This window comes from Gouania willdenowi, chromosome 12 (genome assembly GCF_900634775.1).
Source record: "Gouania willdenowi chromosome 12, fGouWil2.1, whole genome shotgun sequence".
Classification (NCBI taxonomy): Eukaryota; Metazoa; Chordata; class Actinopteri; order Blenniiformes; family Gobiesocidae; genus Gouania; species Gouania willdenowi.
The window spans coordinates 9,370,469-9,386,196 of record NC_041055.1 but is presented as its reverse complement, the minus strand read 5'-3'; the positions used below and the strand labels follow the sequence as shown (position 1 = coordinate 9,386,196).

The 15,728-nt window shown below is 39.1% G+C and overlaps 1 protein-coding gene across 1 annotated transcript in view; it reads left to right on the top strand.

Moving 5' to 3' along the window:
- ptpa (protein phosphatase 2 phosphatase activator) overlaps window positions 1–15,728 on the top strand; it is a 40,343-nt gene that overhangs the window by 6,809 nt on the left and 17,806 nt on the right. Inside the window, exons 6-8 of the mRNA XM_028462610.1 lie at window positions 117–216; window positions 1,183–1,307; window positions 11,192–11,292. Coding sequence (XP_028318411.1) covers window positions 117–216; window positions 1,183–1,307; window positions 11,192–11,292 — 326 coding nt within the window. The remainder of the gene's footprint in view (window positions 1–116; window positions 217–1,182; window positions 1,308–11,191; window positions 11,293–15,728) is intronic.

The window sequence follows — 15,728 nt, the reverse complement described above, 5'->3', positions numbered from 1 at the left end:
AGGAGCTTTGGTTCTATTTATAAATGTCTATCTGCTGTGCTTTTGGGTGAAATAGGAACATGAATCCTATGTAGCATCATAAGCTGGTCGATGGTGTGAATGCTTTTTCTTCTCAGGTCACGAGGCAGCGTTTGCAGCGTTCCTCTGCTGCCTGTGTAAGGTTGGTGCGCTGCGTGTGGAGGACCAGCTCGCCATCGTCTTCAAGGTGTTTGTCAGGTGAGTTCACTCTGTTCTACATCGTTTCCTCCACAGACAGAAAACCTAATATTACTCACAGCTCATTGAAAAAGCTTCACTTAATAAAATCTTGTTTTTGTACGGAAACTGCTGTAGCTGTAGGTTTAGAAAAGCCCAGGCCTCACTTCAGTCAGTTGTTTGAATTAACACCAATAAAGAAGGATTTTATTTATTTGTTTTAAACCATTAAATTTAGATCACGTGTGTCAAACTCAAGGCCCGGGGTCGAAATCCGGTCCTTAAGATCATCCTAATCGGTTCGCTGGAGAAAATAAAAATTACAGAGAAAACAAATTGTGAAAATGACAAAATAATTCAGTTGTAGATATCATAAATCATACATTAAATGAAACGCCACAATATGTCACATGACTGCAGACACAAATTGATAAAAGAACTTGACATTTTTCTAAAATCATGCAATTTCTCAATCACACAAAATGTCCCTAAATTAAACCTTTTTTTATAGTGCAATATTCCAGTAAACACAATATTGGTTCCTTCATCAAACAGTGCGAAATTTTCTGTGAAGACCTACTGCACATTTTAGTGAAAAAGCAAAAAAGGTTTTGGAAAAAAAAAAATCAATACTTATCTATAATCGATCGTGCGAAAAAATATTGCGATATATCGCAGTGTCGAGATATCGTCACACTCCTACTATAAATGTATCCGTTATATGTGGAAATACAAACTAGGGCACAATAAGTTTGAAATTGATCTTTTTCCCATCTAAAATGTGCTGCCCACTTTAGATCAAATGGCCCAGTATTCGACCCCTGAGCCAAAATGTGTTTGACACCTCTGATTTAGATTAGCGTATACTTCTGATGATGACACCTTTTCACAGCTACAATTATATCTGGCATTGTATAGGCAGTATAATAAACCTAAAGACATTAAGAACAACCTGTGTGCTTCTTTTTCATGGTTTTTCCCTCCCAGGTATCTCTCTGTGATGCGGAAGCTGCAGACGACCTACAGAATGGAGCCGGCTGGAAGCCAGGGCGTGTGGGGGCTGGATGACTTCCAGTTTCTTCCCTTTATCTGGGGCAGCTCCCAATTTGTAGGTGAGCAAACCAAGAACAAGCATGAAACAAACCTTTGAGTGGCAATTTCAGCCTTTTACATCTTTTTTTTGCAAATAGTCTTTAAAGGTTTATTGTTATGCTATTTCTCACCCTTCTCCATTTGTTCTTAGAACCCCAGCAACATAGTACTTGAGGTTTATTTTCCCAAACTCGCCTGTTTTCTGGAGTTTTAGCCTTCCTAAAAAGTCACTTTCAGAGCGCTCCTAAAAACAGCCTGTTATTTGGGCCTTCATTCATATGCATGAGCAGGCATAAACACAAACGCTGCTTCAGCCTGTGTTTTATCGCAGCAGCTGTAAATCATTAACAGTCTTCCTTCTCCTCCTCACCTCTTCTGAGCACAGAAATAGTCCATTTAAGATGATAATCCATTGTTTTGTCCAACCGCTCATTGCATTGGGTCACAAACACGTCTGATCATCCCATAAAGGCAATACAGGGTGGTATAATGGCTACTAAAAATGGAATTGATTGTGAGCGCTCTTCGTTTTATCAATACACTGGATTGTCTATATACTGAACGTAATTATATTAACTCTAATATTAACCTTCCTTCGCTATGTTTGCTTTACCTGTGAGGTAGTTTGAGAGGGAAGAGCTCACATTCTTATGTAGGGTAGGGGGAGCCAGGATTGTCAGTAGGAGGAGTTTCTCCATTATGACACATTAGTGGGGGAGAAATCCAACTCTCCCGTTTGGAGCTGACTTTTTACAAAATGTGGAAAAACAAGCAAGGGAGGGAGGAAAGAACGTTATAAAGTGATTATATTTATAATACTGCCCCTTTAATTTATTAACCTTCATTATGTCAGTTCCCTTTAAGTCGATTCACTCGGTACAACACATAGCATGGGATATCATGCCCCTGCGTGGCCTACTGAAGAAAACCTCTAATTATACTTTTTAAGGCAGATGATCTGCGATGACGTAAGTGAGGCTCCGCCTGCCTCATAAATACGCTGTCATCACAGTCATCCTGCTGCTGCTGCTGCCCGTGGAATGCTAATTCCGTCTCCAAGCCTCTGTGTTTCAAAATGAGCACGAAGGCTAAAGCAAAGAAGAAGTAGTCTGTTCGCCCCTGTCGTCAGGGGTGCGGCTTTTCTTTGCACGATAAGGACCAGCACAAAGCGTTTCCTGTCTGCCTCGGGATAGTCCATGCCAGGAGAGCATTGACGCAGCCTAAGTCCTGTGCGTTTTGTCGCCAGCTTCGGCATTCAACACTGGAATAAAAAGCTGAGGTCTCACGGCACAACCCTCTCCTATCCGAGTCTCGGGACCGGGCTTTGTTCGAGGCTGATGATGAGGAGCCTGTGGTCGAAGTCCCCGCTACTAGCTGGGCTGACCACATGGAGTACGTGCACAGGTTGGCCGAGGTCAAGCCCGGAGTTCTCCGGGGGCTCTAATCTGCTTCTGGTAGGGCTAGACGCTGACCATGAGGACAATGACGTACTGGACATCGGTCCGGACGTTCATGGTTTGTCGGAGGATGAGCTAGATGCATTGTTGCCTGGGGAATGTGCCACCGCTACTGCGCCGGTTAACCAAGACAACACATCTTTCTACTCTCTGTGCTGCTGTGCAGCTGAGAGACTGGAAGTGGAATGGCCCTCTCCTCCCCTGGTTCAAAAACCGTCACGGTTTACGGGATTTTTCCTCCCTCCCGAGCCTATTACTGTTAAAAATAGCCTTCCCATGTTCCCGGATTTTATCTCGGAGTTAACATCAACATGGAACAAACCACTGTCTGCCCGCGTCACGGTGCCCAGCTATGGACTGTATTTGGATTTAGATGGAGCTTTCTCTGGCTGCTTATCTGGCGCCCTCTCACAACCATGGTGTGAGCGGCCCCACATCGCAGCTGGATAAAATCTACAGACCCCAAGCAGGCACCGCTCGTGCACTGAGTTCTGTCACCATGCTGCAGACCTATCAGGCAATGCGGCTGGCTGAGCTCAGTTCGCTGCTTCTCCCCGACAGCTCTCTGGCTCCTCTTCTTAACGAGGTGAGGATTGCCACTAATTCTCCGGGTGTCCCGTTGTGCAGCGCTCTACCTCGGCAGAGGAATGGCATCTATTGTGGTGTCACAGAGACACCTGTGGCTGACTCTGTCTGATGTTCCAGAGAGAGACCGAGTCGTTTATTTAGACGAGGCGGTATCTCCCATGAGTTTGTTCGGGCAATCACTTGACGCCATTCGGGCACGTTTTGAGTTGGGGAAGAAGCAAGCTGAAGCCCTGCGCAGCATCATTCCCAGGCGTGACGCTAAACCCAAGCAACCTGCAGGTGCCCGCAGGCCTGCAGCGCCACCTTCGCCACCCTACAAGAGGGGTACACCTCCGTCAGGTTCTGGACAACCGGGGAAGGTGCAGCCTCCTGCGCCGCAGGTTCCACATCATGGTCCACACTACTCGGCTCGGAGCTAAGGTCTGCCGCAGGGCTTCCAAAAGGGCCCAGTGAAGAGGTGGAAGAAGCCACACATCTCCTAGCTGTGGGACTGAGTGGAGAGGGACTTCAGCAGCAGGGAGACGCTGGTGTCCCTATTTTGTTGCTGCCAAAAAGGCGCTGGCCAAGTTCTGTTCAGGGGCCCAATTCCAAAAGGCATTGTTCTCTCCTAACACAGTCTCCCAAGTACACAAATGCACCTCTGTTACCTCTGTTTATAAACCCCAGTTTGGGTGTGTAATTTTTTTCAGGTAACTGTAAAGTTTTGCAATGTTCATCACTTTCTTGGTGCCCCTTTAAAGGTCCACTCTGTGCCTATTGCTAATGTGCCCATGTTGTACTAAAAAAAAAGTGCATTTGGTCTAAAAAAAAAACCAAAGAAAAACAAAACAAACTCCAACTCATATAAACCTGGTTGGTCAGATGAGGCCGCTCCCCCCAGCACACTAGAGGGCAGCAACACAGCGTATTTATGAGGCAGGCGGAGCCTCACTTACGTCATCACAGATCATCTGCCTTAAAAGGCGTGATTAGAGGTTTTCTTCAGTAGGCCACGCGGGGGCGTGATATCCTATCCTATATGTGTTGTACCTCGTTCCTCTCCTTCAGGGAACAGAAGTTATAGACATAACATTTCGTTTTCCATTTCCATGTCATTCACCTGTCAGTTTACACATTTCTGTTTCATTTTTGTTCCATTTGCTTTCTCTAATCAGATGACATTAAAGGCTAATTAACACCCCAAACATGCATAATACAGTTAATGGTGTTTACTATCATTATTAATTTCACATTTATACACAGTAGAAATGCAACAAAACAAGCATGCACTCTCCAGCCGTTTGCTAAAGTAAACATTAGTCACACGTTTTATAGTGGAAAATAGGGAAGTGTGTAATATTGTCCCAAAAGATTACGTTTCATATAAATATTTCCATTTCAAAAGATGAAATCTGTCACATTACATCATATTTCGCACCAGATTTGACATTTCCATCTGGCTGACCACCCCCCTTTTAACTAAGACAAATTGTGTGTGAATGTGATATTTTCCCAAAACATGCATGTGAGGATATATCCAGTCTCACTTTGCAAGTATTTCTTGATTTTGTTTAGTTTTTTTTCTTAAATAATTTGAAAAAATTGAAAGATTAAAACATTGCTATTTCGTTTCAGGAAGTGAATTCTGCACTTTCCGTCCATTTTCTGCAATCATGGAAAATGATGGTCTTATAATTGTGAAACATTTATCATTGCTTTCTCAATCAATTTAGAAACCTTCTTTAAACAAAGTGCGTGTGGACATGTTTCACAGCCAACAATACATTTTGAGACGACTCTAAAGACGGAATAAAAGTGATTAAAAGAGGCCAAAGTGCTTAAATGAACACATAAATAATGCATTATTTTATTATTCATTATTATGCAGCCTCCAAAAATATGATGGTAAATGTATTCTACATTTACCTGGTGGATGGCATCTGATAAAAGACTAAGCCAAGGTACTGAACTACTGGTTTTGTGCATTATCCAGGGTTCCCGTGCATCCTTTTAAAGTCTTATAAGGCATTAAATTGGGCGACCGTGGCTCAGGTGGTAGTGGGTCGTCTTCTGATGGAGAGGCTGGGGGTTCGATCCCAGTACTTGACTATGTGTCGAAGTATCCTTGGGCAAGACACTGAACCCTAAGTTGCTCCCAGTGGTCGACTAGCGCCTTGCATGGCAGTCCTGTCCCACTGGTGTGTGAATGTGAGAGTGATTGGGTGAATGAGCTGATATGTAAAGCGCTTTGAGACTGCTTCAGTGTGGGGATAAAGCGCTATATAAAATCAAGTCCATTTTACCATTTTTTTTTTTTTTTTTTTAAATTCATGCATCTAATAATAAGGCCTTAATTGTCATTAAAATGTTTTATATCAATGTTTCAAAAGTCTTAAATTTTAACACCTAAGTATGATTTTATGATTGTAATTAGTCTCACGTTTTAAAATAAATGGTAACATTTGTTTTTAAAGATATAACATCTGTGCAGATGTGTGTCATGCTTGTAGCAACTTTTAACAACATGGGGAAATGTAAATTATATTTAAAATTAATATTTTAAGATCCACAGAACTTTTTTTTACTATGACTATGTAAAATCTGAAACCAGATTCTGAAAGAATAGACTCTCTACTTTCATCATCAAAAAATTGTTTCTAGCTTGTTTTGTTCTTCCGTCATCAGCAGTTGAATATAGGAAGGTTCCACAGAAAATGCCAATTTTTTGTGGCTTTTTGTGAGAGAAAAAAAACTGTCAAGCAGCACATTGTTTTTGAGGCTAATGTTTTTAGCTTTAGTGACACCTCAAACATCTGAACATTGGTTTCCTTCTATCAAACAACAAATCAACACTGAGACTGTGCTTTTGAATTAAAGTGTTATCATTTGCACAGTAAAGAATCATGCTTCGTTGCACAATGAAATGCGTTGTCCTGAAACGCTCCAAGTCTCACCGGTTGTTGGTCTCCTTCTAACACAATCGACACACTCCTAATAGTCCACCTAGATCCACACATGCTCTGCCCTGAGTGTGTGCTGCTTTAAATCCACCGTCTTAGACTCGTTTTTCCATTTTCTTCCTCATAAACTCTTCACCTCCTTCTGTACTGTTTATAACCATCGGCTAATCTCTCAACCCAAAGTGTGGTGCTGCCATCTACAGGGTAGGAGTTGGTCACTACACCACAGTAGAAGTCTGCTATATAATGGGAGACCTCCGCCACAGTGTTTCCAAACAAACCCTGTGAAAACGTTGGCAGTGAACGTTTGAATTTGAAATTACGTTTTGTTGTTTCATATATTTTTGTAGTCATTTTGTGTGTTTTTAGAGTGATTTCGATTATTCTCGTCTGTTCTTGTGTTAACTTTGGGGGCCGACAGTTGCACGTCAGCACTAGACACAGTAAAAAAATTTACCTTAACCCTATGTTATGTAAATATTGTGACTTTTTTCCGCCCCAATTATGTTTACTGCGAAGTCGGTCTTAAATTTAATTTCAAATGGCAATAAAAAGTGTCAAAGTCTTGAATTGAATTTGACTGAAGCTGTAGGAACCCTGTTATCACTGGTGTACCTACCACTAGATGGCAGCTGATAAAAGACTGAATGCAGGAAGGTTGTGAGGTACTCTCACACATCAGTGATGCAGTGGTAGGCTGTGTACACTAGGGGTCATCATTCCATCTCATATTAAAGGATGGCTCTGTAGTGACCAACTGTGCAGCTGTTAGCAGTGAGGACAAAGCCACTGGGAACTTATATTAATAGACATGTAAAGGTTTTAATTTCAAGCCTGTAAAATACAACATTAGATATATTAGTTACTACCATTGGTTAATAGAACAGCCTCGTATTTAACTTTTATACTGAAACACACCAACATCGCCAAGGTCATACCATGTTCAAAGACACATATGAGAAAGCGACTGTCTAGATCAGCTGTGTCAAAATTCATTTTAATTCAGGGGCCAAGATGGCAAAACAAACTATTTTATTATTCATGTGTTTACACTTCCACCTATAAAAGTATTTAAAGTATGTAAGGTACTGACAATGTTTCATGACCAATTTTTATTTAATTTGAGGAAAATTGTAGCATGTGTATTTTGAGGTACTGAGATATCCACAACTGAATTAGTTGGTGATTTATACAATGAGTCACGTTTTTGCTATCATTTTTCACTTTCTCCTCTGGGGCCGAATTGGGAGCTTTAAATGGCTGAATTTGGCCCCCGAGCCTTAAGTTTGACATGTGGTTTTCAATTTTTTTTTGTCTCTTGTACCCCGTTTGCATTTTTTGTCAAATCACGTGTACCCCTTCATATCATTTGTAGTATAATTTGTGGAACAGCGGACTCTCCTAGATTGATTCCCCTAACTGTGTCTCAAACATTGGTTCCCTAAGGATTAATCTATAAATTCAAGACAATGAGTGTAATTTAAAGTAGAATAAAATAATAAAATACCATGCAACTTTAATGTGAATACATCTAGTGTAAGTAAATACAGTCTCCTTTGTAAAATGTAGCTAATTATTGTCTCTTATTGTCCGAAGTGTGATAAAATGACCTCAACTGGTCTCATCACTTTTTTTAGAATTCAACCAACCAAATTTAGTTGTTTTTTTTAAAAAACACACAATCTTTTTTAAAACATAAATCTATAAATGTCTGTCAAAAGAAAGACATTAAGTATTTATTTATTTTTGACCAGCTGTCTGTGACGCACCAAGTACAGGTCCGCGACCGACTTTTGGGTCCCGACCCACCAGTTGAGAATCACAGCTCTACAGCATAAAAATAACCCCGTTTCAAAAAATTACAATAAAATATGGTATTTTATGAAGCAATAGTACTGTTAATAATTCCAGTTATTAGGCAGAACTCATGGACAAAACTTGGGACACATCAAAGCGATCAGCAGACGCCTCTGAGGAAGGCTGGCAGTTGACAGTCGAAAAGGTTTTCTGAATAAATGCAACCATAATGTATTAATAGTGCTGTTGGTTTGTGGTGAATTAGTCCAAAAAAAAATATAGCCTGAAAAGGAACGAGGAAAAATTCCCATTTACTTTAAAATAAATGGTTAAATCTTTCCGAGTACCCCCTGCAATGTGCCCCTGTACCCCTGTTTGGGAACCACTGGTCGTGACGTTTACCAGTATCGCCTCTTTCTGTTCCTGATTAGAAAATAGATATTTGGAGACATTTGTTACCCAATAAAATAGTTTGATAAACAAGCCCTATGGTGTACGTAGGTTTTACTAATCATTCAGTCCTTCGTCCATGATGACAGAACCATTGTTGGAAATAAGTTCTGCTGCTTACAAACAAAATGTTTCTAATGTTTTCTGTTTTAAACATAAGGTGTTTTTCTGTCTGTGAACGATGTGACATTAGTGATGTGTATGAAATATTTCATTGACCTCATGTTTCAAATGAAGAGCATTGATGCTTTTTTAAAGTAAGCAGAACATTAAATATTTGCAGCTATTATCTTGGTGCCAGACACCACGGCACACCTTCAGATTTTTCTCAGGCTTTTGCGTGTGACTTACATACAGTAAATAAATGCGCTCCGCTGTGGCATCTGTGCGCCCTCGCTTCTGTACTAAATCTGATCAAATCAATCAGGTTATGGAGCAGAAATTAAAAAAACATTTATTTTTTTTGTTTTAACTTTATTCTTAACCTACTTTTTTCAACTCTAAAAAAGGAAAACACATATTAGCATTTTATTTTTCTAAATAAATGTGGAACTGGAAATAGAAGGAAAACAAGTAAGCATCCTAATACTGTATATATCTTATGATACTCGGGGCCATAAGTGTGCAGAGAAAATGTCCCCCGCTCTATTCCACAGTCAGCCTGAACTGCTGTGACCAGTGATTTTCAGTTATGAAACGGTCATAAGTGTGACAGTAAGTGTGAGGCTAGGGCTGGCCGACATGGACCAAAACTTGTTTCTCGATATTTTTTTCTCAAAATAAAACACGATATAAATCTCAATGTTTTTTATTCAATAAAGTCTGAGCAGAAATACAATTCTAGGTTAAATTTGCTGATGCAAAATGCCACACAAGCACATTTATTAACAAACAGCTGCATAATATGTGCCACCTTTGGCTTTTTCTCCTCTAAGGGACAGCACGTGTGAGTGAGAAGTAATGGAGGCAGCGACTCTTAAAACAAATATTTTGATAGAAAATAAGCTATTACAAATATGTATAACAATATATGCAATATTGTGATTTTCTGTATCGCAAAATTGGAAAACTCGATATATCATTTTTCAAAAATCAACATATCGCCCAGCCCTATGTGTGGGTAATAGCTTTAGATCATCCATTCTTTATTCAACTCATCGATGTCAAAACCCAAATTTTTGATCAATAAAGAACAATCACTCTAAAGCAGGGGAATCAAACACATTTTGTTTCAAGGGCCGGACCAAAAAAATAATGTTTTTGTGAAGGAAAAAGCAAAAATGTAAACAAAATCTTGGATGTTAAGCAATTGGTCAAAATTCCTTGACTTGGCAACTAATTTTTTGGAAATTTGCAGTGTAATTTGCCAGAATTCTGTTGGATAAATTGCCAGAATTTCCCGGCTTTTTGAAAATAATTGCAATTTAATATTTTTGTAAATAATGTAGTACTGCGACCTCCATCGTATTTTATCTACAACTTATATGATAATTTACAAAAAGTCCTGTTTTTACTGTATTTTTTTTCTTTAAAGGGGCCATATGTAGAATTATTGTGAATTTTTAAATACGTCTGAAATACCTAACATCAAAATTTGAGTGTTAAGAAACGTGTCCTTAGCTGTCATGGATGCCATATGTGATTTATTTATTTATTTCTTTTTTGTCTTTTTTAAGATTACATAGTTATATATACAATAACCAACCTGTAGTACCTTTTTCCCACTGGTTGAGTGAGTATTAGCCTATTTACAGCAGAACTGTCGCTAAGCCTTTTTCTGTGCGTAGTGTCTTTGTACAGTTTGATGTAATGTTCACTAGCATCACGGCTGTGTACAAGTCCATATTTTCAGCTTGTAGTAGTCTGTTAGGTGAAATATACACCGGTAGATAGATCATTTCAAACATGCGCGCTAAATAAATTGACGTCACTTCCTTTTCGACTGTGTTTCTGTTTAGATTTACATCAATAAATTAAAGATCACACACAAACACTATTGTTTCATTATATTTTAAAATGATAATAATAATAAATGCAAACTGAAATAACAAAAAATAGGTTTTTATCCTATTTAAAAAAAACTAAACAACAAACCTGTCACAAGTAATATGCCACGTGGTGGTGGCAGAAATTGCTTGCAAATTCTACATATGGCCTCAATATCTTCCTGTGGGCCAGACTTGATGCTCTGGCTGGCCGAACTTGGCCCGCGGTCCTTGAGTTTGACAAATGTGCTCTAAAAGCAGTTTAGGTACATTTTTTCTTTCCTCTGAACAACTTCCTTTACCTGCCAGCACTCAAGCAGACAGGTCAATGAGATGACCTTATATTGAATAAACCTATTAAAGGATCACAATTGGCACAAATACTTAACATTTTTGACTCTTAGCAATAGAAACTTGACTTTATTGATTGTTTTCTGATGGTGGAAGACGTGCTAAAGAAAGATCTAGCAGTGAATCAGCAGCACGTTGAGTGCAGAGGCATGATAGGACATCATTTATTACATCTCTACACCTAAAGTATGGAAAATGTTTGGGATATTTGGAGCCTTTCAGACAGAGCCCTGCTAATGAGTGAAACCATTGTGTCCTCTACACCGTGAGAATGAGCAGGTACAGGGGGACACCTGGTGGTGAACATGTGCACTTACAGCTCCATCCCCCCCCCCAGGTCACCCAACCCTGGAGCCAAGGCACTTTATCGAAGACAGGGTGGTGAATGAGCATCACCAGGACTACATCTTTCTGGAGTGCATTAAGTTCATCAATGAGGTGAGAAGCTCTAACTACTAGGGGTGTGTGGGGGGTAAATGTGTAATTGATGTTATTGATGATTTTGAATCGATTCTTAAATTTTTCAAACTAGTACAGTGCCCGTCAGAAGCATGCATTTATGTGGGAGCTTAAGTAGAGTTGTCAATTATGGCCAAATGAGTATGTGTTTGAAGGTTGGATGTAAAAGAGGTGTACATACTCTGTAGTGTTATAAAGGCTATATTTGCCAGTGCAGAATGTGGGTGCAATTTTCCTGGTTTAATTTTATGGGACATGCGCATGATAAATGTGTTTGTTGTTGGGTTTTTTTTTTTACTTACTTTTATATTTTTTGTTTGGTGTATTTTTCTGTAATGTATGTTTTTTGTAGTCATTATGTATGTTAGTGTATCTTTCTTTTGTGTTTTTGTGCATTGTTTTGAATAAATGTGTTTGTTATTGTTTTTTTTTCACATTTTTAAAATTTTTTTTTTTTTTTTTTTTTGGAGTCATGTATTTTTGTATCTTTCTGTTGTGTTTTTGTGCATTTTTTTTTTTGTATAATTGTTTTTGTTGCCATCGTAGTGTGATTCTGGAGGCATTTTGTGTACTTTTTCTATAAATTGTTTAGTTTTTTGTTTTATTTGACTCATTTAGTATATTTTTATTATAAATAAATACCGTGTGTGTGTGTTACCGTGAAATGTTTGAGACGCTGATAACAAAACTCCGTAGGCATTGTAGCGCCAATCAGAAAAACAACAAAACTGCGCAAAACAAAATGTAAAGCTCCAAACTACATGAGTGAGTAAGTAAATGAAAGTATTATCTACAATTTGGCTATCTTTTTTTTTTTTTTTAAAACAAAAATTATTGTTTACCTTCGAACCGAGTGGTCAGAGCTTAACTTCCATCATGCGCGGCACCACCGAGAATCTGCAGTTTTCCAGATGGAGTATTGAACGGATTGAGTTCAACACAGACTCAAGTGAAACAGCGAGCAATTACACCGACAGTTATATGGTTTAAACAATGGGAAACATGTCTGGATAAGACTCACCAGTAGCTGAAGGTTTCAAATGATCTATTTGGAGAGCTCCCGTTTTTGAGACGCGACGACAGCATGAGATGGAAAACCACTTTATTCGCCTTTATTCAATTCCGCTTTAGGGTGTTGGGAAGGGCTCTGATTGGACACGGGGAGAACGTGACGTATCACGTCTTTCAGGAAACGACACATAACAAACCGTTTCTTTTCGGCTACAACATAGAAGACCACATGAGAACTGTTTTCACTTTTATTTTGATTGTAGTTTTGAAGCAGCAGCTCGATGATAACACACGGTTTCGCTTTTATCCGTGGAGCAGAAGAGAGAGCGAGTAGCGGAAGAGGGAGATAGAACACCGTACTTTGGTCAATCAAAGACAGCAGTTCTCCATCCACTGTACAGGACGTTGAGTGAAAAATAACTTTATAATGATTCACGCGTCATTAGTGAAGCTCTGGTACCTCGTGCTCCGCAGCACCGATGAAGCCGTTCCGTTTGCAGAGGTCTGTATGTGTAATAAGTCTGTGTGAATGTCTGCATGTTTATTCTTCCGTCCATCCACTCTTTTCATTATATCCATGTCTTCTAAGGCTCTTATTAAATCAATAGTCTCAGTTTGAGTCCTAAACAGCCATCCTGCACTGTCGTCATCGTATTTACAAGAAAGAGGAATTATTTAATTCAGAATAAATCAGCCACCTTGTTCCAATTTAAATTTAATTTGGAATTAAATTTGCATTAGGAATTAAGTGTTTACAAGGTTGTTTTTTTTTTGTTTTTTTTTTAAGGATTTTTTGGGCTCTAGTGACCTTTATATGACAGTTGCTTGACAGGAAAGGGATCAGAGAGAGCAGGGAATGACACGCAGCAAAGGGTCTTAGGTCGGGAATCGAACCTGGACCGGCTGCAGGTGAGGAACTACAGCCTCCGTACATGGGGCGGGCGCTCAACCCACTGAGCTACACACCACCCCGCAAGATTGGTTTAAGGAGGAATTAACTTTTATTTTGAATTAAAGAGGAATTAAAGCTTCCATGTAAACGTGACCAGTGATGCACACGAATGTGTGTCTCTGAGGCTCTGCAGCCACAGTGCGCCTGCCCGTGACACAGGAAGTGTTGTTTCCCTGTTTACACGGTGATGGAGGGAGAAGCGTTTTCAAAGACTTCCACTCTGGTGCCCGTTTTTTTAAAAGTTCGGTTGTCAAGCACCGAAACGCTGTTACCGTGTAAACGGACAGACAAAATGCAACAAAACTTTTACGTTTTCACTTGAAAACTTGTCATGTAAAGGGGGCCTTCAAGTTAAAAGATAAATCTCCTCTTTTTAATCATTGACTGTTGATGACTCTGATGCAGAAACAGTTTATGGCTGACTGATTTATCATGACACAGAGACCGTCTGTTTGCAGAGCCACAGTCACTGTTAGTAGACCTGTGTTTGTCGTCAGCATAGATTTTAAATTCTTAGATGAACCAGTGGAGCACAGCTGAATGTAGTTTGGTCCAGGAAAAGGAAAGTGGGCGGGAGTCGGCTCCGAGGCAGATGGATTGTGTTGGTAACACGCCAGAGCAGGAACTGTGGGCTTTGTTTGGGGATTTTGGAGGAAAAGGAGGGGAGGGAAGTATAGGAAGGCGTCCACAAAACGGCAACATCCTTTTCCTCCTTCCCATTACAGATGTGTCACCTCTTCCTCTACCTGAGAATGTATCCTCTCCCTCATCATTAGCATTTCTAATGTTCATGTCATAACTCCGATTCTAGTTTGTCCAACATAAAAATATTGTATAAGCTACCAACCATAAGCACTATCCAGACTTTACACCTCAGGGGAAACCAAATGAGCACTTTGGGGGTTCAGGGCATCTTGAGAATTGTAGCTTCCAAATTCCTCAGCGAGCATTCTGATCCAACTATGGAACGACATCCAAAGTTTAATGTTTCTTCTGCAGATACCACAGCACACCTTCAGAGGTCTGTACACCTGAATGCTAATTGGATTGTATTAGCAGAAAATTGAGACATTAATAACATTTGACACATGGTTACTTTTTTTTTACAGCTGACTTGTGTTTACAAAGCTATTATAGAAATTTTCAGATTTTGTTTGAACAGCTTTTTGCTGAATTAATAAAAAAGTATTTTCAATTTTCCATATAATGATACAATATATTATATTGACGTATAAATGGTTCCTGTGTTTTAAAACAGCCCCAACTTTGTTAGTTTTAATCAGATTGGCATTTAACCGCTTTATTTTTATTCTTTTTAATTTATTTGGATCTCCATTAGTCGCTACCAAAATGTAATAACTACTACCTTACCTTATAATGGTCATCTAACAAAACAATAAAACATACAGCAGCAATAAAACCTACCAATAACACACAGCATTTACAGTATATCTTAAAAGAAAGTCTATAAATCATTCAAAGTAGCTCCGAACTCCACAAAAGGACCAAAAAGTTTCAATGGACATTTCCTATTGATGATCATGTGGTCAGATATATTTGGATTGGTTGTTCTGCAACTTTAAATATTTCTTCAAACTCTTTTTAAAAACTATTACTTGTTAAATGAGTAATGCTTTGATAAGCATTTGTTGTCAAAAGTGAAGCAAGGACCCAAATATTCGTGCCATCTATTGGTGTTTTACTTGAACCGCCATTTACTTCCCTTTCCTGTCTGATCAGTTTAACATGGGTGGTAATTTAAAATGCGTCTCTAAATATTTCCATTTTTGTTATTCATTCTGAAAAAGGTCAATTATATCTCATTTTAGTCATTCTTTTAATTAACCCTCAAGAGACTTGGTCCTTACTATCTAATTTTTTTTAGAAAAACTCCAGTAATGAAAATGTGTATCAGGGCCCCAAAACTGCTTTACTATGAAGCTAGAAGAAAAAGGGGCAGACACTTCTAGTTTCAAAATAAAAGCCTGTAGAGAGCTTCTGTGACCCACTACCAGCTGTCTCGATTGAAGATCCTTTTTGTGAGCAGTTTTATTGAAATGTCATAATTGTGTGTTTACTTGAATTATTTTTGAATGCTATGATTTGATGACTTTCAAAACATAATAAATAGGTTGAGTTAAAAGTATCCTAAAGGTTCCAGATTTACATTTATTGACAGCAAACCATGACATTACCAGCTTGTTTTCAGTGGAGTCGTTGTGCTGCCTTTTAAATAAAACACATACTCCAGAGTATGACTTTTTTTCTTCTCAGGAACCAAACTTTATTTGTCTTGTCAACCACCTTGTTTGTCCCCTTTAGTTACTGTTGTTCAGACAGGCCTGATTCTGTTTGCTGTGTGTGTGTGTGTGTGTGTGTGTGTGTGTGTGTGTGTGTGTGTGTGTGTGTGTGTGTGTGTGTGTGTGTGTGTGTGTGTGTGTGTGTGTGTGTG